Genomic DNA, 26,945 nt, shown 5'->3' with positions numbered 1-26,945 from the left:
CCTCCCAGGGCATGAAAAGCTCAGTGGGGAGGGAAAGAGTGTAGGAACGCAGTAAGCATCGGGAGGGGAGCAGGGAGTGGAATGCCAGCTTCATACCATTAAAATAGGAACAAATTTGGGGTGCTGGAGGCAGCTGAGAGCAAACGCAATGGGAAACCTTGCACATATCATTGGTTGGTAACTCACTGGGTGCTGTGCTATATGTAGGTGTGAATGCCCAGGGCTGGAACTAGATGATCCATCAGGTCCCAACTCAAACCAAGCTGTGATTCCAGGAGTTTCCTTGAAGCAAAAGGAAACGCGCTCTAAGGAGAGCTGAAGGTCTCAGCCCCAACCATCAGAGCTATGGGGAAACCCATCCGTGCACAGAGCAGCACGTGGGGAGGTCTGCGGAGAGAAACAGCTCTGGAAAATATAAAAAGGCTCAGAAATTTACGGAGCTTGGCCTGGTACAGCCGTGCATCAGAGCGGGTAAATGAAGAGCGCAGGAAGAGCTGAGTTCAACTCGAGCCAAACCAAACTCCTTCCAAAAAAACAAATAAAGAAACTGAAAACCAGACCCACAAATAGGCTCAAGTCTCTTCCCTGCTGCTTCCAAAACTGCACTTCTCTCGGTGAATTAACTTTCTGGACCTCCTACAATGAAGCAGCCACTGCAGAATACGAACAGAAGAACCCAGAGACCGTTCAAATAAACACTCTCCTTGTGTATATTTGAATCTTTCATCATGTCCTAAATATCTGTGTAGGACTTTTAGTTGTGTTTGTAAACTTGGAGATAAAGGTACTCGGGGAGTTTGCTTCTTTCTAGCATCACACATGCAAATAAACAGGGAGCACGAACCCAGCACGGACCTGTTTAACTTTTCCCCATATCCCTCTTACTTCAATATCCTCCTTCCCAAAAACAACAACAAAAGAACAAGCTAAGGAAGCTGAATACAAACAGGCTGCAAAGAGTTCAGGGATTCCAGCTGCAATTGCAGCCATAAGGCTCCAGAAATTACCGTGGGGGTTGGTGACAGCAAGAGATTAATCATATTTAATGACACATCACCTCCACCCAAATTAATTTAGGTCTTTACGAACCATTTGGTTTCAAAACGGGTGAAGAAAACTGGCAGCGGTGATGCACTACAGAAAAGGACCGGCTGGGTTCTGTAACTGCAGGGTGCTGGGTTACCATTTCCATGCACAGAGCCCTTGAGCAAAGGGGAAAGGTGAATCTCCTCCTGCCATCGACTCCTTTAGCAACAGAATCACAGAATGACCTGGGTTGGAAGGGACCTCAAGGATCATGTAGTTCCAACACCCCTGCCACCAAACATACATATTTAATAGATCAGGTTGCCCATGGCCCCCGTCCAACCTGGCCTTGAACACCTCCAAGGACGGGGCATCCACAACCTCCCTGGGCAGCCTGTTCCAGGGCCTAACCACTCTCCTAGTGAAGAACTTCCCCCTAACATCCAACCTAAATCATCCCTCTTTTAACTTAAAACCATTTCCCCGTGTCCTGCTATAGTCAGCCCTTTCCAAGAGTTTATTAGAGTAAGTTCCCTTCAGGTATTGAAAGGCTGCAATGAGGTCACCCCACAACCTTCTCTTCTCCAGGCTGAACAAACCCAACTCCCTCAGCCTGTCCTCATAGGGGAGGTGCAACAGGACAAACCAAGCAAAAATAAAGCAGGGAAAATAAGAAATGCATTCCTTCAAAAAAAGAAAAAAACAAGTCCTTAAAGAGATGCCTTGTGAAATATATGCACAGAAAATCATTTGTGTGGGCTCTCATTTTATCAAAACCATCCCACTTCCTATGTCAATAAAGAGCCGTTACCGGTTACATGATATTTCTGGCTTGTAATTTGATGTCTTGCCCATATTTCTTTGCACTGGAGTCAAAAATGTCTTGTCTGTGAAGCTCAGGTCAGATCATCTGGGCTCCGCAGCTGTTGGCAGCTCAGGGTTGTTTTTCCTTCCCCTTCACAATTGCCTGTTTCTTACAGCAACCCACATCACTTGGTTAGCCATTCTCTGCATCCAAGTGATCCCCATTATTCTGCTTTAAGGTGTGACCCCCTTCTGGGCAGCACAACACAGCGCTGCTTTGCTCCAGGATGATGGGACAAAACAAGGGGGGAACACAGCGGGAACACTAACCAGGATCCTCGTTGTGGTGCTTCAGTTTGTGGTTTAAAGGAGAAATAAGGGCCCTTGTGTTTATCCCACAGCTCTATGGGGGCCCTTACATTAAGTGGAGACAGATGAGCACAGCACACCAACCTCAGTGTTTAGTGGGACACCAGCTCCATATCTCATGCAAGTCCATAACCTTGAAGGCACATCTGATACCTGAAAGGTGTGAGGTTATTCCTAATGAGCAAGAAAAGGGAGGTGGATTTTTTTGTACAAAATCCTGGAGCTGGCTGTTGGCTGCGTTGTGCTAATAAATAAAGGCTAATTTCTGCGTGCATAACTCATGCTGGTGGGAGATAAGAAAGGAATGCAAGTTCCCTCCGAGACCAGTGGAGGAGAGAGTTATCCTCTGAGATCAGAGCAGAACACATGGAGCCAACAGCACAGGCCAGTCCCCATAATAAATCCCTGCTCGGCGCAGCAGACCCTGCAGCGAGGCACCAGCTCACCCAGCAGGAAAGCAGGAGGGAGGCACGCCAAGCCTGACCCAGAGCAAGAGCTTGGGGTTTGCAACACAAGCTCTATTTGAGCAGCAGGCTGTTTATCACTGCTATGAAGCAAATGCATTCCTCAAAGGTGAGGCAATGGGCTCCATGGATGGGAGATGGCGCTCGCCCTCCCTGAAGGCTTTGGGTGGCACCTTCTGTTTGGGGAATGGGATCCAAATGGTCGAAGGCTGGAGAGGCTGCCAAGAAGCCCAATGCTGCCCTGCAGCCAGAAGAGGAGGGAGCTTGCTGGCTTGCTCTTGGGGGGCAGAAGGAGATGCATTGACTTGAGGGTCACAATGGGGTGGGGCTTTGGAGTTGGACTCCAAGTCCAGTCCTGTCTTTCTGCCCCCCAAGTCCAATGCCCTCATTCTGCCCCCCAAGTCCATTCATCTCGATCTGCCCTGCTCTTGCTGGGTGTCTGCTTTTGCTTTGCCTGCTTGTCGACCTCATGCCTGCTATCCAATGATGCTCACTGACAGCACAGCCATCTCCTACTGGGAAGGAAGAACCATCAGCTCTGAACTGGACCACAGACTCACAGAGCTCACTGCACCTGCTCTGTATTTATAGAGCAATAGTGGGAAAAAGTCAAGGCTTGGGAGAAAACAGGGTGGGAAAATCCAATCTCAGCTCTGCAACACTGCATTTTTCTACCAACACATTAAGCAAAACCTTCTATATTAAACCAAAGCTACATTGTTGAAATCCTAAGGGGCTAATCCAGCTTCCTATCCAATCCTGCGTCTCTCCAGCACGTCTCCTAGCAGGCTCCCATAGAGATGTCCATAGAGATGTGTTCTAAAGATGTGCAAAAACAAACCTCACAGCAATCTTTTAGCCAATATCTTGAAAGTGATGGAGCTGGGGCCTTCAGGCACCTCTTACTGTGTGATCCATGCCTCTCAATGAGGGAGAGGAGGAATAACCTCACATAAAGATGGATGGAGAACACTTAGGGACACACGGCCCTTCCACCTTGTCAGTCCCAGCACTGAGGACCCAGCTCAGCCATTCCCCTGATCCTAAAGCTTCCTAAGTCACTTTTTCCAAGGCCCATTTTCCCCATTCATCACCCCACCATAAAAAGAAAAAAGGCAAACACCCAACATTAAAAACCTGCTGGGAGCACAGCGGGGTTTGTAGCAGCAAACCCCAGCCAACGTGACAGAGACATCACCTAATAGCTATGCATAGAGCTCTATTTTTAAACCCTCGCCTTGGCTACCTATTAACTCCTCTCCTCCTGGGACGAGGCGTGGAGATGCCATGTTTAGCAGTGAGCACCAGCCCCGATTCCTGCCTTTCAACCTTTACCATTTGTTTTCATCTCCAGGAGGTTGAGCTGCACCCCCCGGCCGTGTTGGTTTTGGAGCAGCACGGGGCTGCTTCATCCTTGGCACTGGCAGAGCTGCATTACACCAGCTGCTCAACAACAACACACCTGGATGCGGGCTGAGGCTGCAGGGAGCTGAGCTGAGCTCTTCATTACATCAGGGTGACACGGCGATGCCGGCATGAGCTCATGGTTTACTTTAGCTGCACGGTGATGTGATGAAGGGCACGTGTTTGCTCAGCTGCCCAGCAGATCTGCCCCCCCAAGTCCAAGTCCCACTGCTGTCCTTCCACCACCCAAATCCATTAATAACATTCTGCCCCCTAAGTCCAGTCCAAGTCCAGTGCCCTCCTTCTGCCCCCTAAGTCTCAGCCCCTCCTGAGACTGAGATGGACACCTGTCTGCAGGGCTGGAGCTGTCACCCAGCCCCATCCAAGCTGCTTTTCTCTGCCCTGCTGACGTAGAATCAATTTTCCTTCTTGGAAAGATTTATTCAAAGTGGTTTTGGGGTTTGGTTTGGCTCTGTGAACTGATGAAAAGATTCAAATTCTCTCGTTTGGAAATCTATGCCTTTACTCCGGGCTGCCCAGAATGGGCCAGGAAGCTGCAAACCCGATGGCATCCACATAAAGGCTGGGAAAACATCTCAGCAGCAAGCTGAGGGCTCGGGCAGGAAAATATGAGACATTCATGTCATAATTATAACTCACACTCGCACAGAACCTTTCAGCAGGGGATTAAAAAGCACTTTGCAAACATTATCGACCGCAGCTCCTCGACGAGGGAGGTGGGTTCCCCTCTCTGTGGGAGAGGCTGAGAGGTGCTGTGTGTACCTCCTTCAGCCTTAATTTACACCATGCAGAGACAAAGTAGAGCAGAGCAGGCAGCACACGCTGCAAAGGATGCTCAGATTGCCATGAGATGGAGCACCCTGTTCCCAACCCCCTGCACAACACAGAGGGCTGGACTCATAGAAGGGACTGCAAAGGTGCAGCGTGTTGTCTGACAGCATCTCATTGCAGGGTTACAATGGAGTAGATGGGAGATCCTCAGCTCCAGACACATGAGGTTATCCATTACTAACATGCATGTAAAGCATCTGCCTCTCACTCTTTGGATAGATCTGCCTTGCAGTGCCAGAAACTACAACATCCCAGAAAAACTTTGGAAAGCTTCGAGAAAAAGGAAATCATTTCAATAAAACCTTGGGACTTGTAGGACTCGACCAAACCAGCCCTGACCAGCCACGAGCACATCGCCCTGCACTGCTGGAAGCAGCTCCTGAACCACAACAGCACCAGCACTGCAGCTACTCCTTATCTGCCATGTAATAGAAGCACCCCCGGTCACCCAAACCCTGTACAGCCACCCCATGGAGTTCACACAAGAGAGAGCCCCAAAGAACACATCTAAGCCATGGACAAGGCAGTTTGCAGACTGAAAAAGATCACAATGACAACTCAGTGAGGTTATTCCAACCTACACCTCCTTACTTTAACCCTTCCTATTTTGAACCCCCCCATGTCACAGTGGGATAAGGGCACCCAGAGCCCCCCATCACCACACACTGTGTCAGCAAACAGCTCCATTGGGCCAGAACAGGCAACTGTTCTGATTAGGAAAAGCTGTTTCCCAACGCAGCACAGTTATAGGACGAGCAGCAGACTCTGCCAGGAAGAGATTTTTGTTGTTGTTGTTGCTCCAAACTGAACTAAACCAGAAAAAGCTGCGATTTTTATTGTTGGTGAAAGGTGCTGGATTTGCACTCACTCAGGAAGCACGGGATTGTGAAACGAGCTGGGAGAACTGATTTTCCTGTCCCATGAAAGTTTTTAAACTCTCCAGAATTTCTTCATATCCACATCACGGGAACAAGGACTCAGTTACTATTACTTCAAACAAGGCTTTTATGCTGGGTTTGTTATCAGATTTACCAGCTTCAAACCAGAACATCCTGAGATCTGGCCAATAAAGCGTTCCTATATCCCCTGAGTTCCTCCAAGAGGAATTATCAAGGATTCCTCAGAGAAAGACTTGGCCAAAACCCCTCTCTAGGCCAGCACAGCCAGCTTGGCCAGGGCATAAACCCAGTATTCCATTTGCAGGTGGGCACTTTGGCACACCTGAGCTGATGGGATGGTTGTGTTATCTGCCTATGGACTTTAGATAGTAGGTTTGAACAGCCACCAGCCGACCAGCGAAAGGGCATCAGTAAATTGCCTTGGGGAAATAGGGAAAAGGAAACAAACTTGTGCACTGAGAGCAGCAGAGAAGGTGATGAGTGATGGGAGGTGAGTGAAGACATCTCTGGAGCAGCTCCCCTTCAGCTGGAGCATCATCGAGTCTGCAACAGCAGCTTCAGCTAACAGCTCCAACAAATTAGGGTGCTCGCTTCTATTTAGCTTGTTCCTCCAGAGCACATAAGCAAAAAGTTCTACAAGAAAAAGCTCTAACAAACAAATGCTACAAGGCAGCATCCCATCACAGGGCTCTCCAGCACCCGCTGTGTTTGTCAGCACATGAGCACACACCAAGTGCTGGGATCTATGGTTTCAAAGCAAAAACACAAAGCTGGGGCTGCTTCCCTCCGTCCCAATGTTCTCTCTGTAATTTATCTTGGCCGGTGAAGAACTCATGCTTTTGGTTAATTTTGATTAGGGAAGCAGCAGTGGATTCCAGCCCAACTCTGATGGGACGTGGGGATGGAAAGCGGCGTCACGGAGCACGCAAGCACTGAACCCCTCCCTCAGCACAGCCCATCGCACCAGCATCACCCCAAAGCAAAGCTGTGCTGCAGGGATGGGGCTGGGAAGGAGTCTGGGCGGTGCCAGGACGCGATCGTTCCAAAGAACTCAGAAACCACAACATAACTTCCCCTGTCATGTACAAAAACAATCTGCATGGAAGAGCGGCCAGTGAGTACATACACTCATTTACACTGTTGTTATTATCATACACGTTATTCTCCATTGGTGATGAAATCCATATGTCTGTTTTTCCCTTCGTTCCTTCTGCATTACCATCTGAGGCTCTGATTTATTTCCTGGCTTTCTCTATTGATTATTCAGAGCCGTATAGGAGGGAAAACATGGAACGGGAGACCTGGAGACAAAGCCATAAGCAAAAACAAAGGGTAAAAAGGCAACTGTGGGGCCAAGCACCAACATCTGTTGCCTCAGCCAGAGGTTGGGGAGAGCGTGGAGCTGATCTCCAAAATGAAACAGACAGTGATTTATTGCGGTAAACCAAACGCGTTGGGCAAGGGTTAAGAAACCAAGGGCCTGAGCTTATAAACACTGCGGCACGTACTTAACTCAGTTCCGACATCAAAGATGCCTCACGTGAGCAAAGTTATTGAGCATGTGTTTGCAGGGCATGAGGGGTTAGCACTGCAGCCAGCAAAGCTGGAAAAGGCAGGGACAGAAACCACAAATAAACAAGGATTAAAAATAACCAAAATAGAGAAAACTGGCGAGGAAAGCTTGGCAGCTAATATAATAATAGGAAAGAAAATCAAAACTTGTTAGCATATATGCGAGGCATCCTCAACCTGTTTGTTTGCCAGACTGATCCAACATGGTCTTGTTGTTGGATCCTTGGTTCTCTACCACCCTCCTTGATGCATATCTACTAACAGAGCCTCACCTACAAGGAAACAGCTTTATTTGCTTACAAATTCTCACCTAGGTACAACAGCCTGTAGAGTAGGATGGTGAAGCCTGCCCAGCAGAATCTCAGCTTTGCATGTAGATGGAGCAAGGGGCTGCTCAAGCTTAGGACAACTCACCCAACCAGCCAAAACCAAGCAGAACAGCAGTGCTGTTATTTTTGCTTCCCATCACTCATCAGGGCCACACATCAGCCCACCCCCAGTAACCTCAGGGCATGAATTTGCTGCAACTCAGAGCAAGCAATGGGAAACACTCCTGCAGGTAGGACATAATATGACCTGAGCACCAAACTTGAGCTGGAAAAAGTGAAAGGCAATGAGAAAGTGAGGAAAAACCCACTTACCCACAGAACTCACACATTTCCTGTGGGAAAATTCACATTTTTTTGGTGGAAGGCTGTCAAAAAAGGGATTTTTCCCATAACTAACTTTCTTCCAGGGGAAATGCTGGAGTTGCAGCCAGCTCTATTCTGAAGCTCTTAGGTTTCCAGTATTAGGCTGGGAATATAATAAAAATAAGCTTCTTCTGGAAGAGCACTGGTATTTCTAGCTCCGAAAAGAGCTGATTCGAGGAGCAGCACACACAGCCATTAGCAGCGTTAGAGATCTGTCAATGGGAGATACAGCAGCACAGATGAAAAATGTCAGGAGGAGCTTTAGAGAACGTTTTAGCTCCCGTTTCCTTCTCCAAGTTATTTCCTCTGCCGTATTTCTCGCTGCTGTAGGACAAGGAGTTACGAAGCATTCCTGTAGGCATGGGGAAGCAGGCACTAAGGGATGGTGTGCCATTAAGGTGAGTGGGATTATAGCAGAGTGGGGCACCTTTATCCCACTGTCTTCCAACAACCATCAGCTTCCCTCCTCCTCCCCCGTCTACCTGGTTTTCAGCACTTGGTACCATATTCCTCTCTCTGAGTTGGCAGGAGGATGCAAGAAGTCTGCAGCTCTCCCCTTCATAAAACATAGCAAAGGGATCGTGTCATGGCTAATCCCTCCCCCACCAGCTATCAGTTATTATTACAAGAAAATTAAATCGCCTTGGAAGCAGGATTGTCTCCATTTACAATCAGCAACGTAATGCTAAACCAGCAATGTCTGAGCTGACCGTGAGGAGCCGTCCCCGAGGTGCAGCCGTGCCTGCAGACAAACAGGATCCAGACCTGGGCTCTGTGGGACACACTACCTTGTCCTGTGATAAGACCCAGCAGGAGGAAGCAAGCCTTGGGGATTTGCACAAGGCAGTGAAGGTTTGCAGCTGGAGACAGATCACAGGAGAACCCATCATTTTCCCTTAGAGATACCAGCCGGGCCAGCAAGCAGAAACCTGAGAGGGGTTGTGGTAAGGAGCTACTCTAGCTAACACCCTCTTATTGTCCACCAAGGCCCAGTCCCACCCTTCCCCAATCATTTTCCCATACGTTTAACCTTTTGCTGTTTCTGGGCATTGCTTTATTATTTGCAGCAGAGTTCACTCACTGCTGCCCAGCAGATATTTGTGGCAGCGCATCCCTGCAGCATCCCTTTGCTTACCTAAGTGCTCTGGCTTCAAGCTTTGGGTGACACTGAGGTCTGCCAGCACCAAAGCAAGAACCATGACCAGACACAGGGCTGGGGTAAGCAGAAAAGCTGTTTGCCCCCATGTAGCATGGCAGGTTGATGGCACAGGGCCCCCCCAGCCCCACACTCTGCCCAGCTTGGCAACACCAGGCATTCTGCCTGTGGCTCCTTGCCACAAATAAAAGCAAATCGTGCTTTGGGGCTGCACTCTCTTCCCACAGATTAGCTGCCTTTGCACATTCCCAAACAAAGCATTACACTATGTGAAAAGAAGGCACAAGCCCTGCAAAGCCCATCCCGCTGCTGGGACAGGAAATATCTCCCATCATCTCAGCTAATCCTCCACCAATACAATGAGAAATGATGTCCAACGGCCGCCAAAAGATTATTAAGTGAAGAACAAAAATACTGCACCGCCCATCGCAATGGAGCCAAAGGCAATAAAGGGGAAATACAAGCTGCAGCCAATGGCTGAAAGGAGGAGGAGGGGGTGAGGAGCAGCAGAGCTGCAGGCAATTCCTTTCTGCAAACCCCAGTGCTGCAGTACAGGTGCTTTGAGGACAGCAGCTTAACCCCAGCTCCCCAGGAGGCCACCTCAGCCTTTTTGCTGCACCAGCAGATGCGTTTTGCTGGCAAACAGGCAGGAACACAGGAGGGGACCAAAGGCCGATGCACTGATGTGAGAGCAGGAGCAGAACGGAGCACACAGAGCTGCCAGCTATGAGCCAAGCACCAGCAAGGTCTCCTACAACGCAAGCTTGGGTAACACCACAGCAGTGCTCCACTTTGACTTTGCCTTTTCTGGATGCTCACCAGTTTCTCTCCTTAAGTTGGCTGTACTACATACAGGTGATGGACCAGGTTTATAACACACCTCAAGACCTGCCTGCAGGTAACAGAGCTGCTTCACCAAGGCATTGCTAGCAGGGTCCTACCAGTACATCCTACCTCAGCTCCATTTTCCTCTTTTGCAGCTCATTAACTGTTTGGTTTTAGCTATAAGAGATCCAGCTACAACAGCCATTCTATAGCCACCCTCAGCAAGCTGCTGCTTCTTACACACTTCAGCACCACACTGTAGAGAGTTTTGGGTTACCTGGGGTGATCCCAGCATCAGCCACACCAGCTCCTTGTAGGATAATGACATTTGAACACTCACAACAAAAATCTCCCATCTCCTTACTGCTCTTCTCCTCGGTGCTTGAGAAAGGCTGTGAAATTAAACGAGGCACCTGGATGGACAGCACTGAGCAAAACTTGGCATCTGCTTCAATATCAGCCTCCAAAAAGCATTTCCCAGGTTGAAAAGCTTGTTTTTAAAGGCAGCGTGGCTTGAGACTTCTGTTTAGCTTTCTAACAAGTGCACTTCAGGCAAAGAGAATTTGTTCCCGTGGAAGCAGCACAGGTGCTGCTCCTTCTCTCCTAGGTGAGCTTTAAATTCCTCCTCCTCATTGCCATGCAGTGATATTAACTGCTGATCCCCCCCATACCCCACGTTCTGCCCTCCAGACTGAGGACAAACAAACACATCCCCTTCACTTCTGTGCTCGGATGCTCACAGAAGCACTTGGGAAGATGCAGGGACCGGCTGTCTCTGAGCACAGTAAGTGCCTGGGTCTTGTTTTCATTGGTGCTGGGTAGAGATGCACATCACTGAACACCAGGCTGCTTTCCTTGTAGTTCAGCAGAACACGTGAATATGTGCAAAGCCTGGGATTGGGGCCCCTCTGCAGCACAGCAATTATGCTAATAATGATAATAAACAGAGGATGTTCCCTCCCAGAACGCCGAGTTGGAGCAAAGAGCCAGACAGGACCAGAGCAGAGGATTATCTTTATCACCACTTTCTGTGACTCACATCAGCCTCCCCAGAGGTCCCACCACAGCTGGGAATGGTCATCACCCTGCTTCCCACAGCCCTTCTGTGGTGCTACAATGCTGCTGGGGACACTCATTGCTGGGGTCTGATCCCAGCTCCAACCCCACCTGTCTGTATCCTCCCCTTGAAGCTGCCCTTACTGATCAGCAGAACCATTTTCCCCTGGTGGCCTAACACAGAGGACCACTGCCATCAGAGGTTGCTCCCTATTAAAGATGCACATGCTCCTGATTTGGACACCTATCACAGAAGTGTGCACATAGAACATATAGAACCCTCCCCTTCCAAACTGACACCACCAGCTCCCACAGGTGACATCCAGCAGCACACTGAGAGATGGCAAAAGTCCTGTTCATAAAACCCATCCCGCTTGCCTTTTATATGCAGTAACAGATTGCATGCAGCCAAGCCTAAGCCAACCCCAAACCCTCCCAGGCTGAGATGCGAGCTACCCACTCATCCTTCCTTCTCTATTTATGCACCTGGTGATTTACGTGCAAGCCTCACCCACAACAAACCCTGCCCAGCCAGCAGGGAGGGTGTTCCTCCCCACTGCCACACTGGCTTCCAACCCAGCTCATCCTCCAGCTCCCAGCACCTCCCTGCCTGGCAGTGCTGACACATAACGCTTGTTCCCTCCTCCATTATCCACAACCTCTGGGATTATGAAACACTTTAAGTTTGAGTGGGTTTTTTTTTTTCAGGCCTGGCAAAATCGCACTCAATAAAGCTTTCTGTTCTGGCAGTGAACCGTTAACAACCATTCCACGTCTGTTTTTCTCCTGCTTACATCGAGCAGCAGCCATAGACCACACTTACCCACTTAAAGAAAGGCCCACAATGCAGTGTCAACAACCTCCAAGTCAAAGACACACAAATTTACTCTTCCTTATCCTCACATCCTATTACTCAATCAGAAAGGCAAATTAACTGGATGGGGATAAACCATGAGCAATAGCCTTTATTCCTTGGCATTTGCTTGTTTTCTTCTATGTCACAGCAAATAGTTATGTAAGTAAATACTGGGGAAACAACTACATAATTCAAGCAAGAAGCACGACAGGGGTTCTGGAGTCATTGTAAGCAGGGTAGCTCATGGGGATGTCTGCACGTCAGTGCTGCCACATGCTTATCTGCAAGATAACCCATCCATCTCTATTTTGCTGTTGACAGCTTACTGCTAAATCACTGCTTCTTCATTCCCCTTCTCACCAAGCATCCCTCCAAGGACCATCTCCCTCCCATGAGTTGACCTACAGAAGTACCATTCCCTTTGGGATGGATACACAGAGCAGTTCAAAACGCCCAACAGCAGCTCTGGCTCGATGCAATAAGCACAACTGGGACCAGAAGAGCAGAAGTGGGGTCTACCCAAAGCTCCAAGGTATCGTAACAATACAGCCATCCTGTGTCTGAGGGAAAGCCATGCGATCCATTTGCACTATGTGATTATGGAACAGTAACGATGGGGGATGTTAGGCCACAGCTAGTAAATGAGGTATTTGGAAATCAGCGAGCCCAGAGAACTTGTAGCTGAGATTTAAAAGAGGCCTGGCCAAGGAGTGCTCTGGATCATTAATGTTGACTTTTAATAAGTCTTTGGAACACTGAGGACTGAAAGAAAGCTTACTTTGTGCCAGAGTTTTAAGAGGATAGAAACAGGATGACCCACTTAATTATCCACCTGCGACCCTGATTCTTATCCCAGGTGAAATAATGGAACAGCTGTAAAAGAACTTCATTAATAAAGCATTAAAGGAGGGTAACAGCAAATGCCAACAGCTTGGGTTTATAGGAAGCAGATTTGTCACTACATTGAGAAATTTTTGTGGAGTTGAATGTGTTCCTTAAGCTCGCAGGCTGAGCGTAAAGGAGGACAAAGTTTGTACAGTTTAAAGCCATCAGAGGCCTTACAAAAACCTTCCTCTCCCCACATAAGGGCTACCAAAAGAGTTACAGGAACCATCATGCAAAGCCAGGAAACAGTGGGGTAAGGGGGGGAAGCCATCCTTGAGTCACCATATTCTTTGGAAAGCCACAAGGAATGAGCAAAGGGAAAGGAGCAGCCATCACTGGAATTTCCCAGGTGTTAAGTGCAGAACATTGTCACTCCCTGCTATGGATTTCTCCTTGGTTCAATGTTTCCACAGCTGAGGAGCACATTGGCTTCTAATTAGCTGCATTCAATGCAAGATCTAAACGGCATTTACAAAACCTTCACTTTGCTGAGACCAAATCTGTAATCTTAAGCACAAATACCAGCAGTGCTTCCAGGTATGTGCCAAGGGATGCACCTCTGACTCAGAAATGGCAAAGAGAGCCAGAGCTAAGCAACATCCTGCTGGTAAGGGACGACTAAATGCACCACCACACATTGTGAAGTCTTTGGGCCCTCACCCAAGGGCAAGGAGGGAAATGTGGGGAAACAGACTGAAGCAGCTGGAAGTTGCTGTCCATGTCATCTTCCGGGATGAAGAAATGGGGGATGAAGAGCCAAACTGCATCATGCTTTTGGGTCCAGTATTACACAGAGGATGCACTTCATCACCAGCAACACTGCCGCCCTGCCTGAGGTCAGCCCTGTTGTGATCTCCATGAAGATGCCAGGTTTTCGGCACCGCAGCCAGAAACCTTCAGTCCCTGTCACCTTCCTCTTGATTTATGCCTGCATCCACAGCCCTGCCAGCTCCAGGTGCACTGGTGGGGAGGGAAGACATCCTTCACCCTGAACCCATCAGCACACAGCCATACACATCAGGGGTCATCACTGCTCTGCCAAACAGCTGGGCTGCCCTGGGCATGGCAGGGATGGACGGACAGAGGGGCTGTGAACCATTGCAAAAATCCCCTCGACAGTCATTGTCAAGCCTCTATGACTTCATCTTTGTTACTGTTATGCTTTTGAGAGTCAAGAATAACACCGACTTTCCATATCTTGTGGTTTTTGGAGGGTGTGAATAAATTCTCTTGCTGTGAGTTATTTAGGTATCAGTAAACCCAACCGTTGAGCAATACACAAGGCCCACGGTGGAGATGTGGCAGGCAAAGACTCACCAGCATGACACACCCCGAGCTCCTAAATGTCAACTCAAAACCACCAAGATGTGCAGATGTCTCCTACATTCAGGGCAGGTCTGCACAGCCACATTAGACTGGATTTCCTCTCCTACATTCACACCTTCATACACCTGAACGAATACAAAAATCAAAGCTGAATCCATCTCAGGACTCAGAGATCACCTCCCTCTGTTACTCATGTTATCCAATTGAAAGCAGCAAACAGGGTATGTTAGGCCATGTCAATCAGAGGACAACAGAACATCCTGGAGAGCCAAATCAAGGCTGATTTTGGTCTTGGGATTCATTCATTGTGTCCCTGTGAGCTCTACAGTCCTTGTAGGAAAGGACAGCTGGGAGAGGGCAATGAATGAGGCACCCCAAAAATCATGGTGCTCCCTACAGCAGCCTTATACCACCATGGCCACTTCCTCCCTCACCTCTGATTTTCCCTTCCTTCTTTTACTCCAGGTGGATCTTTGTATTTTTACCTTCCCTTCACAGCACTCCTCAGCTGACCTAAAGCCCACAAACACACACAGCAAACCTTCATTTCACTCCATGGCTTCCAACTCCAACTCAAGAGGAACGAGCCTCCTACACGAACAAGTGCACGAAGAACAGGAGGAGAGGGAGAGACCTCATTTAAAACCATACAAGGGGAAATTGCAAAAAATTACCTAAACCTTTAGGAACATATTTATATTTTGATTTCATGTAATATTACTTCCTGGTTTCCAGCACATATTCCCTGGGCGTCCCCTATCAAATATCAGGCAGTATTAAATCACTGATCCCTGATCCCCGTAGCTCTCAGAAAAACATCTGTACTAATTTGTTGGTTTTCCTTAACACGAGGGCCAGATGAACTCCTCCAGGGCTCAGCCAAGTGAGATCGCTGACAGATGCAGAATAGAAGTGCAAAGATTTTTCCTTTATTAAAAATAAGGTTCCACACTCCAAACCCTGAGCTTGTCATTTGCCAGAGTGATGAAATGACACGCGGCAACCTTGATCCAACACTGTTGTGGATACAAAAACAGGCTTCTTACCTAATGCAAGCAAATGGTTTCTGACAGCACATCCAAATTGGCATGGGCCAACGAGGTGAGGGGTCTGGAGTCTGGATGCGGTGCCTTTTTGCTAGGAGTCTCTGGAATGACTCAGTTGTTGAAGTTCACTGATGTGTGAATGCAGCAGTTCTGGCACTCTGCTCTCTGCTGTCAGGGCTCTGCCTCCAGCACTGCCAAACCTGGCTGCAGCACTTCGACATGGAGCCACATTCGTAGTGGGGACAGTGGTGTGAAAGCAACCCAGCTCTTTGTCCTCATACACAGCAAGGTACATGAGCCCAAACCAGCAGCAATGACTGCTGCTGGAACAAACTGCACAGCCAGCACTGCCTTTGGTGGGCACACTCTGACCACCCATCCCTCTGAGTCACACTGAGACCAAAGCAGGACCAGGCTGTTTGTGGAAGCAAACAGGCAAGAATTAAGAGGGCAACCTTCCCAGTTGCCACAAGAACCCAGCAGAGCTGGGCTCCCAACAGCGCTGCTATTGGAGCAGCCTCAGCGTTCTCTTCCCTTCTTTTCCTACATCAGGACAATTCATGGACTAACACAGCATGGCTCCTCCCTGGAGACCCTTATATTGGAACAAGTAGGGGGTTCAGATGGCATTTTGCTGTAGCTAAACGCTAAGGAGCACACTGTGAGGTCTCAACACATCACAGCCTGCTTTAATGTCCTAAGGAAGCATGCAGGCTTAAACTTCCTCATGTCATCCAGGATGCTGAAGGAGGGCTGCAGGCTGGCCTTGCACCAATAGGGATATTAATAAGAAGAAGACATAGCTGTCAGTACAACTCAGCCCCACAACAGCCACCCCAAACACCCAGCAACACAGCTGTGTTCATGCTGGTGGCTCATGGTGGGCATCCCCCTCCAGCCCCTTCTCGGCAGCATGGATCCAGTGCAGGAAACCACAGCAACCAGCATCCTTCCACCAGCAGCACAGCCCGGGCACTGGTCAGCCCCATTGACAGCTGTATCTGTTTTCAATAAACTTTTATAGCCTGTCAATGCGCTGAATCCTACGCAATAAAATCTGTCATAAAAAAAAGCCTTGCAGTGCCAGTGTCTTTTCTTTTTTCCTTTTAATTTGAGGACAGCTGGGAGGGACCAATTCAAGGGCCAAGTCCATAAGACGTTATTTGAAAGGAAAGAAAAAAACACCAACACTTTTAATTACAATGGGAATTTTCAGAGCCTCCTTCTGGGGAGAGCAGCCATCTTCAGAAGTGACTTCATTTCCAGAGCTGGCTTCCCTCCCAGTATTTGAACAAGCAAGGAAAGAAAAAGTTCAGAAAGGAGATAGGTTTCAAGTTTGGCCTCAACTGCCATAAACTGGCCTTTAAAGCTGCAGGCAGGCTGTGCGATGGTTTGCTAAGTCCCAAACTTTAGGCCATAGGCCTTCAGGAGCAGACTCAAAGCTTCAGCCTGGCACAGATAAGAAACCTGAAAACCCTCTATTGGCCAACCTGTAGATTTAACCCTGCCTGGCTTCTACATCCCCTCCTACAAAGGACAGGGTCTGAAATCCCTGGCTTGCATTCCTTTCCCGACATCAGGCATTTTTGGGACACTTCGGGATCACCATTAGGGCCATGTTGAGCCAGTTCAAATCCCATGCACATAACCAAGTGAACAGAAAGTGGCATTTAAGAGCAATTCTGAGGTCCCAGTGGAGCACAGCAGGAGACACAGAGTACACGGAGATGAAGGGCAGCCAACAGCCTCTTTATCCTCCACCTTTAAGATAGAGATAACCTTGTCTCAATGAGCATCTTAGGAAGATAAACGTGGTGCCGGAGATAATGAGCCCCATCTCTCTCAGGATATCCCAATTCCCAGCCCTGCTGGCTGCTGCTGAGGGCAGCTCTCACCACAGCTGATGGCTGTTTGGTTATCAGTCTGAGCTCTCACTGCTAGGAGCAGGGCTTTGACAAAGCTCCTGCAGCCCCAGGGACAAAAGCTATGAGTAAGCAGGAGGAATTTTCCCTGCTTGCATTGTTTGGACTGTCAGTCACCCCAAGTAGTACATGAGCCTGAGAGTGAGCTGCAAATACTGCGGCCCAGGGAGGGGATGCAAACAGCTGGAGTTATGGACAGCTGCTCTCCACTACAGCACACTGACTGATGCAGCCTCTCACACAGACGTCAGCTTTCGCTCGTGTTTTAGGAAAGATAAGTCACTAATGACCACTGCTTAAATGATTCTTGGCAGGAAGAAAAACACAGAGGTCCTTTATGAAGAGCTGCTCTTTATCTGTCAGAATAGCAGCACCAGTTCATTTCTTGGTTCCACGCTGTATGCTGTCTCTGGAGTGGGCTGGGGGACGCACATGGGGGAAGAGCAGCTTCCCCAGTCCTTCAGACAAGATGCTGATGTCTGAGAGCGATGGACTGCCCACTGTTTGTCTGATGAGAAGTGGGGAACCGACAGCAGCCAGGGGAGAGGCAAGGAAAGCTGCTGTGCACCCACCGGGAGATCAGCTTGGACAGCACTACCAGGTGATGCAGCCCAGGAGGGTGATGCACACCCATGGGCAGCCCTTGGGATCACTTGCTTTAATCAGCAGCTCTCTAGGAAGTGCCTATTCCTTGAGTGATATCACAAGAAAACCATCACCTGGCAGCAGGAGGCTTCCTCCTAAACTTGCATGGCTTGAGAAGCCACTTGCTCTTGTTGCTTTCCCATCTACCCTGCATGTCTTTGAAGTCTCTGCTCCCCATCTTTCTCAATGCACAAACTCCTGCATGGCAGCAAAGCCCAGCTGCCAGGTCTACTACAAGGGGCAGGAGACTCCCTTCTACCAGGGGCTCTCCAGGGGTCACTTTTCCTCCCCATCTGCCCATAGATGGATGGCCAGACTGCCCAACCAACTGGTGAGAGTTAACCAGTGCCTCAAAGCACACTCAGAGGCTTCCATGACAGGTACTACATTGCTGAGAGCTCTGTTATGTCATTCCACCAACCCTTTGGCCAAGAATCTGCCTTTACAGAAAAGATCCAGACACCAAATAGGTTATTAAGTGAGGATGTCTGACAGTAGTTCAGCTATGGAGAGATGTTAAATAGGAACAATGAAACGATACTCACATTTGAGGACGCTGTACATCTTCAAAGCACTTCACCAAAACATTAACTGATTATACCCAAAAATAAATCGCTCGCAGCTGTTACTGAGATCCATGAGGTATTCAAAAGAAATGGATGGGACATCATCCATCCTGGATCATACAACATGTGCTGTAGTGTAATCAAGAGCTCAAAGGAAATAACTCGCAGGGAGCTCAGCTTTTAGCACTCCTTCACTGCACACCTCAAAGCAGAGCTTGTTGTTAGGGGAAGGAGCCTGAGCTGCCTCCTCTCAGCTGCAGATGAAAGCTGCGACGGAGCCAAAGCCCTGTTCAAAGCTCCATGTCACAGTTACAGCTCCTATTCCTATTTTACCTTAGCAGGAATAACGTGCACTTCTGTGCATGCCAGACAACTGAAGACATTTACAGTGTTTACAGCTGCAACCAAGAAGAGAACATACATCTGGCCCTGCTTTAGTAAACACCGCAGGCTCATCCAGCAACCCCATTTGCACCCATCTGCATCAACTTAAGCACAGCCCTCACCATCACTCCACTGCATTGTGGAGAAGAATTAAGACTAGCGTGCTGCCATCAGTACACAGCCATAACAGCATCCCACAGCCCCAGAGCAGGCAGCAGGGAGCAGCACAGCAGGTGCAGCACAAAGCCTGGGCTGTTTGCTTGTGTTCCCAAAGGATGGAGCAGCCCAAACCTAACCACTTCCACACCCAGTACCAAGGCATCAAGCCTGGCCCTTACAGACAGTGCCCCCCAAAGCAAGGCTGCCTGCTCAGCACCACATCACCCAGTCAGGTGGAAGGAGCCAGCAGGCAAACTCATGTCTACAGAGGACTACAGTATTACAAATAGCTTGTATGAGGAAACGGAGAAGCCAAGGCTTGCTAGGAAAAGGGAACAGCAGAGCTGCATGGAAGAACACACTGACACAGCCCACATCTAGAGGAAAGAATAACAGCCCCTCATTTTCATGAGCATTAGAGCTCACAGCACGCTCAGTCTCACAGGAGTTCTGGTTTCAGCCCATTCTACCATTCACACGCCGTGTGCTGGAGATCATCCTGCAACACATCATCAACATCTCCAAAGAATCCCAAGGTGACTGTGTTTAAAATGAAACTCTCAGTACCCTCCAGGAACGCCTCGGAGCTGACATACCCAGGGTAATGGAGACAGAAACCTACTTCAGGATGAGCTGTTGCAAAGGGCTGAAAACCTCACTCCCATCCTTTTCACAGCAGAAAAATATCCTCATAATACTACAAAGCTTGAGATGTTAGAAAAGCTGATACTGAGGGACAAAGAGGAGGATGCTCCAAGAGGTGCTATGGTTATCAGTCAAGAGAAACACCTCCAGATGCAGCTCTCATTTAGGATCTGCAGCATGAGACATAATGCAGGCTGTCAGCAGGTTGCTGCTGAGAACTGGGGGTCTGGAAATACTGTGTGGGGTGTCAAAGAGGAAAGAACCAAGAGCTGCCACAGCTCAGCACTGCAGAGCATTGACAGAACTGCAGGGGTGGGCACAAGCTGTGCCCAGAGCTGAGCACTGGGGTGACATAAGGCAAAGCTCAACCAGAGCTGCCCTATGGCTGCAGGAGGGTCTGTGCATCCACACAGCACACAGATGGGCAAAGCACACACAGCACCTGCTCGTGCTGTGCCTGGATCCAGTCAGCACTGTCAGCCTCTCACTTAAAAAAAAAAAACAACAAAACACCAACAAATAGAGTTTTCTCCCATCCAAACCTCTCTCCTTCCCCCTCTGAGCTCATTCATGGCTCAGGCTCTGGGACAGCTGCCTGGCTGCCAAGTCCCCCCAGCTCACAGCAACATGAGCAGGATGATAGCAGGGCCAGCTGTGAGAAATCACGGCACCACTCAAAACAACTGCGGCAAAGAGCAAGCAAGGGGAAAAACATCAAACTGCAGCAAGCCCCTCACGCTCCTTCCCCTCTGCCTGCCCGTTGTGGTCTCATTGTTACAACCATCCTTAAGTCACCAAGCCAGCCCTGGCCAAAATGACAGCTCATTAGGTATATTTAAATAGCTACAATGGGTGGGAAGCACGGAGCCCAGGGAGCAGGCAGGGGATTTTTTCACACCTAGGTGATTGTTTAGAATGCAGCTCAGGTCGATGGAAGTGACCTGGATCCTGGCTGGGAGCGGGGCCAGCAGGCTGCAGTGTGCAGCTCTCAGCTGCTGCAGAGCCCTGCTGACACCCCGGTGCTGCATGGTGTGAGCTGGGAGCCTGCAGGGCCTTGTAAGCATTCAATTTCATACAGTCTCTGCTTCCAAGAGTTGCCAAGCTTTCAACCTGCAAGCTCAATCCAAACCCAGAGCCTTCTCTATGGATAAAACAACCCTGTTTGGCTACAGCCACTTACAGCCCCCTAAAACAAACTCCACAGGAACCATCTTTGTTTAAATGAGAGCACAAAGAAGGCAGCGATGCCCATGCTTATGTTTGTGGAAACATATTGTTTCCCCATGGCGACTTGCAGAGTGGGCTCCCAGCCGTCCTCAAGTGACACCAAACATCAGCACAGGGATGCTGAGGGGATGGAGCTGCTCACCAAACACAGAGATGGGGAACAGGACAATCTCAATAGCTTGGCAAGGCAGATGGGATTTGGAAAGGCAAACATCCCCAGGAACCCCACTGATAGCAGCTTTGGCAGTTGGACCAACTCTGGTTTGCTGCCCCCAAGAGTGCTGGGGCAGTGCTGGCCTCAGCAAGGCAGGAGCAGCAATCTGAGCCTGCACATTGGGATGGGGCTCAGGATGCCATGGGAGCTGCTGCTGGTGACAGGACTGCGTGGGAAGCTGAGAAAGAGCAGCAGCACTCAGGCACTTAAGAACATAATTTTTTCTCAGTGTATCACCTTACTGCTGCTCCACAGCCATCAAGGCAGCCCCTGCAGCCCCTCTATGGCAGGGCAGGATGGGGCCCTGCAGCCCATTTCAATCTGAATGCTCCCTAGGGGATCATGCTATCATCCCACTTCATCTCCCTAGCACACAGTGGGGTTTCTATGCAGTGTTCCCCCAGCATGAGCCCTCCCCAGCTTTACTCCCTGCAGGGCAGTGCCCCAGCCCTGTTGTGTGGCCATCCCCAGCACTCTGCCTGTCCTGGATGTGAGCTAAGCAAAGGGGAAAGAAACAGGGCTTCACCTCTGCAGTGCAGGGGACTCTTGGCTCTCCAGAAGTAGCACTGAGTGCACACGTTTCAGTAAGCCCACGGGCTCCCACATCCTCTCAGCACATGAAGGAACAGCTGACTGTTAGCTAGTCAGGGGTCTGGTCCAGATGAACTCCTCCCTTCCTGTCCTCTGCCTTCCAGAAAGCCGCTCTCTCCCTTTGGACAAGTTGATCTCTCACCTACAGCAAAGGCTCTGCCCTCATTAGTGTGAGCAGGAGCTTCTCCAACCTCTTCTGAGACTGCTGTTATTTGCCAAGCCTCCAGCAGAAGCATCCTGACAGCCTGCTGCCCTCACATCCCTGCATCACCTCCTCCCACAGAAGAAGCTCACTGCCACTAGGTGGAACAGCACAAACCTATCTCTGCCCAAACACAGGCAACCAGATTCTTTTTCTTCCATTCCTTTAGCCTCAGAGGCTTTGATGTGTGTATGGAAGGGAGGACAGATGGACAGGCTGTGCCCTGTGGGACAGCGATTGCAGGATGAGGTAAAGCAGAAGGAAGTGGGTGCTGTAGGCTGAAGGACAGCTGTAGCTGTTCCCAGGATCTGGAGCAAGTTAATTGATAAATACCAGAGTTGGAGCTAGAGGAAAGCTGGGCACTCACAGCCAAGAAAGCCTAACTGCTTTGGAAGCCATTCTGGCCTTTGTTGCACAATTTCCATGCAAAGCACTCACTGTACTCAGAGAGCGAGAGGTGAACAGGGGATAGATAGTGCACAGCCCTCACTCATTGCACAGCCCAAAGCACAGCTCAGAGCCATCCTCCAGCTTCCCACCTAGCAAAGAGCACAGCCTCCAGCAGCCAGCACTGCAGCTCGTCCTGGCAACTGCCACTGGAGGAAGCAGAGTAAGGAGCAGCAAGGTTTCAGCCCCACAGCAGCTGCTCCTGTTGCTTTCACAGCACCCCAGGACCCATTGGAGCCTCAGGGAATGGAGAGCAGCAACAAGGACAAACAGCCAACTAAGAGGTAAATATACAAGCCAGTTGGAAGCATTGCAACACTCAGTAAACCAGCCTGGTGTACACCTGGACAACAGCTATATGAATTAACAGAAACCTAAGTCTATTCCCACCAATCAACAAGTTCAACCAAGCCTTACCTTACACAAGCAAACAGCATCCCATGTCCAGCCAGCACTGCTGCCTGATGCTCAGGACGATCTGACCACTACAGAAAGAAAAAACAGGAGAAAAAAAAGAACTGTAAGCCTCCCAAAAGACCTGGGCATAACATGCTCACAACCTCCCTGCTGCTCCTCAAGGCTTTACCTTCATCACCCCAACCCTCCCACCAACACCAAACATACCCAGAGCACTGTCCTGCTCAAGCACTCCTCCATAAAGCAGCCAGGCTCAGCTCAGCCTGACTTATATCAGCTCCCCAGCCCTCACAGCTCTGCAAGGACAGGTGATTCCTCTTCCCCAGGTGGGACAGGTTACTCTGTGAGCCCTCTAACCCCACAGGTGGCCTGGGGAGCTCTTCTAATTGCAATCTGCCCCACTGATTCTGCAAGACTGGGAAAGCTCTGTATTTCTATGCTTCACAGCAGTAGGATGTAGGCAAAGCCTTTGTGTGCATAAGTGTGCAGACATCCATGCACATGCACCAACCACACGTGCACACCATCGTGTGCAAATTATCTGTCTTCCATTTGTGTTTGGCTTGGCTGCACAGCCTGATCTCTGTGGGCTCAGCCAGTGGATATCCCAGCTCAGATAAACAGCAGACAGCTGCTGGGAGTCAGAGATATTCTGGTGATTAACAGCTGTGTGGGTCTATGCAGCAGAACCCCCCCATGACCCCTGTGATCCCTCCTGAACAGGCTGTTTCTTTTCAGATTTCTGTTTGTCAGGGGAAGGCTGGAAGTGATCAGAGGAGATTCTGTGTGAAACCACAGGTGGGAAACACGGTGAGAAGAAGCTGCAGCCCCAAATCCTGTCCCTTCCTCACTGCTGAGGTGTTTGAGTTTTGCCAATGGTTCTTGCACAGCACTGCAGTGTCAACTGGCACTTCTTTGTGCTAGAGAAAGGAGCAGAAAGGGATAGAAATCCATCCCTGGTGTGGGACACCTTACTTACAAGCCAAAGACTTTTTGATGGATGAAGGGGGTAAGAAGTAGGAAGTTGCTCACAATGCAACTATAAAAACAAAGTCAAGAGATTAGTTAATAATGTGTGGTCTGAGAAAACAGTCTTTCCATAAAGACCCTAGTGCAAATAAACCCGCACTGTTGTCGTTAAGCCCCGCTATCTGCATGCTTCTTCTCCACTGGGTCCAGTGTGAAATTTAAAGGGACCACTGAGTGGAGGAAGGGTCCCCAAACATCATCCTGTGTGGCACTGCGAATCCAGATGTGGCTGAAAGGCACTGTGATATCAACATCTCTCTGGGTAACATCTGAAACGAAATAGGATTGTTTGCAGTTGAATGTTCTAAGATAGGAACACGATGTTGAAAGGGCTGAGTTCATAAAATCACAGAATGATTTGAGTTGGAAGGGACCTTAAAGGCCACCTGGTCCAACTCCCTGCAGTGCACAGGGATACCCACAGCTCCATCAGGAGCTCAGAGCCTCATCCCCTGATCCTGGGTGCATGCAGGAATGGGGCATCACCAGTCAAAGGATGGTCTCTTCAAAAGGCCTGACAATGTCAGCAAGCACTGATACATGGAAAGGTGCAGGGAGTGCCCATGGGGCTCACGTCCTTTTCCTCTCAACTGTCAGCATTTGGTGGAGAGCAGAGACCTCCCTGGCTCTGCCCTGGTCGTGCCTTCATGCCTGATTACAGCTCATCAAGGCCCAAAGTCTAATAACGCAACAACCGAGGCTGGGAGCTCCCTCTGACAGTTTAACTGATGGTTGTAATTAGGGACTGGCCCACACAGCTTTTCATTAGTGTGCTGCACCGTGTAAGACTTATTATGAAGAGACTGTGCTTGACGTCCAGGAAAAAGGCACGAAGCCCATCCAGCCTTCAGGGAAAGGAGGGCAGCAAGGCCTGGTGTGAACAGGGAGCACACGTAGAGTCCTCTGGGCTCCCTGCTTTCTTCCTGCTTTCTCCCTTCCCAAGCAGAACCTGCTTCTCTCACCCATCCCATAAGCAGGATTTTGTTTGTGTCAGTTCCATCCTGCAGCCTTAAGTTTTTCTGACTCCTGGGCAATGTCTGCTCTGCCCGTAGCTGTTTGATAGAAGAACTTGTGATTGTAAATGGCACAGGGAAGGAAAGGGAAGTAAACTGGTTATTGTGCCAGAATCACTCCTGGCAATCCTCCCAGTTCTATTTTCTCTTGCTGGAATAAATCAGAAAGTGAGCAGCACACCGAGATGCTGATGGAAGGGGAGCAGAATCAGCACCTCAGCCCTTGCACTGCTCCAAGCACTGCAATGGGAACAGGGCTGTCCTGAGCTGCAAGTGGTGGGGAAGGGGAATAGACTCTGAGTGTTTATTAGCAGTCATAACCTTAATCAAATAACACTCAAGGATATGTAAAGAAATCTGTTCCACTGCAGCCTCCCAAGCCAAATAAAGGAGTAAATGGGACTTCTATCAAAAATCTCTTTTAAAACTCACGCATGTTGGGTCCTGAAAAATATCTCCACTTCTCAGGGAGGAGCCAAAGCTCCAAAGGAACCACCCCAGAGTGGACCCACGGCCCTTAGTGCCAAGTATGGGCCTGCCAGGACCAACCCAACACACTGCAGAATGGCAATGCTCTCCCTGCAGACCCCAAAGCAGCATCTCCCAGCTCAGGGATGTCAGGCCATGCATAGCAGGAACCTCATTCACTCTATTCCCCCCATCTATGGGACCGTTTACGTATTACACAGAACGACATGGGAAAAAGAGAAAGAGAAGAAAAGAAACAGACTCTGTGTAATAGAGGTGCACGTAAATAATCACTGGCCTAATCCCCTTTGACAATGAAAGATATCCAAGCAGAAAACGCTCAAGCCTGTAACTCAACCTGAAATTTAAGCACGAGGAAGTTGTGTCAAAAGGGGACTTGGGTTCCCATAAAAGCCTCTCTGCTTCCAGACCCTGGGCCCCCAAGCCAAAAAAACAGAGCCAACTTCCAGACATAACATCTGAGAAGTGCAGGCCTCGCAGAGGGACTCGCTAACTGCTGCACAGAGACACCAACCAGCAAGGCATAGGGTGAGGGTCCTGGTGGGCAGCTGTACCAAGGGAGGATTGCTCTCCATTAGAGGTCCTGCAGGATGAGCTGTGTTATCCTATGAGATCGCTGACAGCTCTCTCCAAGGGGTCATCTTAAAGCCAGCTGGGCAAAGCTCTGGAGAAGCTGCTGTGCAACCCCCCTGAAACTGATGTGTGACCATAACATTTAGCTCAGGGCAGGAAGAGGAGCCCCCTGGGCAGAGAGGGGTGTATTAAATAACCTTAATTGTGGTTCCAAGCCTCCTGCTTGACTGCTGCTATCCCACTGAGGATATCGAGTGTGTGAGGTCCAGTGCAGAGGGGGGAAGTGCTTGTCCTTCTCATCCCACTCCCTGCAGCTTCATTAACTCCAGTGGAGTGGGTATGTCCCTCTGTGAGGACACCTGAGGTTCATCAATTGTCACATGGAAGACGAGAAGCAACGTTCTCACATCACCATAGCTCAAGCCCCCATCCAAGGCAAGGCAAGCCACTGGGGCTTCAGTTTGCACTCCCATTGCCTCCACACCCCTAACAGATCCACCTGCCATGCCTCTGCTCCGTATGCACACTGCACCCTCTGCCTGCACACAGAGCACCAGCATCCCGGGGACAGAAACACCAGGAGGGAAGCCCTGGGAAAGCAGACACAGAGCAAAGCTCCACTGCAGGACTTCATGGTTTCCGTGCTTTATCTGGCTTTACCCAGAGCCTCAAAACACACAACCCTGCTGGTGTTACATTTCTTCCCCCGGCAGCATCCCTCCTGATACGCTGGGGAGTTTCTCTTTGCTCGCTGGGAATTTTCCTACGAGCTGGTTTCTCATCGGAAAGTGGCGATACACTGAAATCAAAGCTCTCGGTGGGAACGCAGCAGTCATGGGAAAGTTTTCTCCAACCCCAGGCTGTGCGAACCAGCCTGTGCTGCCACCTGGCACAGCAGCGTCCCCCTGGGATGGAGACCCCCCCACTCATTTTCCTCCCCCTCTAGACACCCACCATGAGTTAACACGGCTTGGGTTGGAAGGGACCTGAAGCAGGGCTGGAAATGGGTTCGGATCTGGAAGAACCACCACCTCCTGAGTGCTGGGTGCTGCCCCACACCCGGCTCCAGCTCGGTGCGCTCCCCTCGTCACCCCCTCCATCCCCTGGAGGTTTTGCCATGGCTGAGACAACAGCACCACCGTGCGCCTCCGCAGCGCCGGGGGAGATGCAGGCACAGCCCGTAGCTCCCT

The 26,945-nt window shown here is 49.7% G+C and overlaps 1 protein-coding gene across 9 annotated transcripts in view; it reads right to left on the bottom strand.

Moving 5' to 3' along the window:
• The window catches only part of LOC146755290 (uncharacterized), a 48,348-nt gene extending 29,842 nt beyond the window's left edge, over positions 1–18,506 (bottom strand). For 6 of the 9 annotated variants that reach the window (XR_014938174.1, XM_085525732.1, XM_085525734.1 and 3 more), the window contains exon 1: positions 18,345–18,506. Coding sequence is in view for 5 of the 9 variants with exons in the window: in XM_085525732.1 (XP_085381858.1) it covers positions 18,345–18,363 (19 nt within the window). In the remaining 4 variants the exon portion in view is untranslated. The remainder of the gene's footprint in view (positions 1–18,344) is intronic. The other 3 variants (XR_014938175.1, XR_014938177.1, XR_014938176.1) reach the window with 2 other exon arrangements.
• Between the last annotated feature and the right edge of the window lie 8,439 nt (positions 18,507–26,945).

This window comes from Coturnix japonica, chromosome 34 (genome assembly GCF_054131305.1).
Source record: "Coturnix japonica strain WE chromosome 34, WE-NBRP24, whole genome shotgun sequence".
NCBI lineage: Eukaryota > Metazoa > Chordata > Aves > Galliformes > Phasianidae > Coturnix > Coturnix japonica.
Note: the sequence above shows the minus strand (reverse complement) of the source record. Positions and strands in the feature narration are given on the sequence as shown.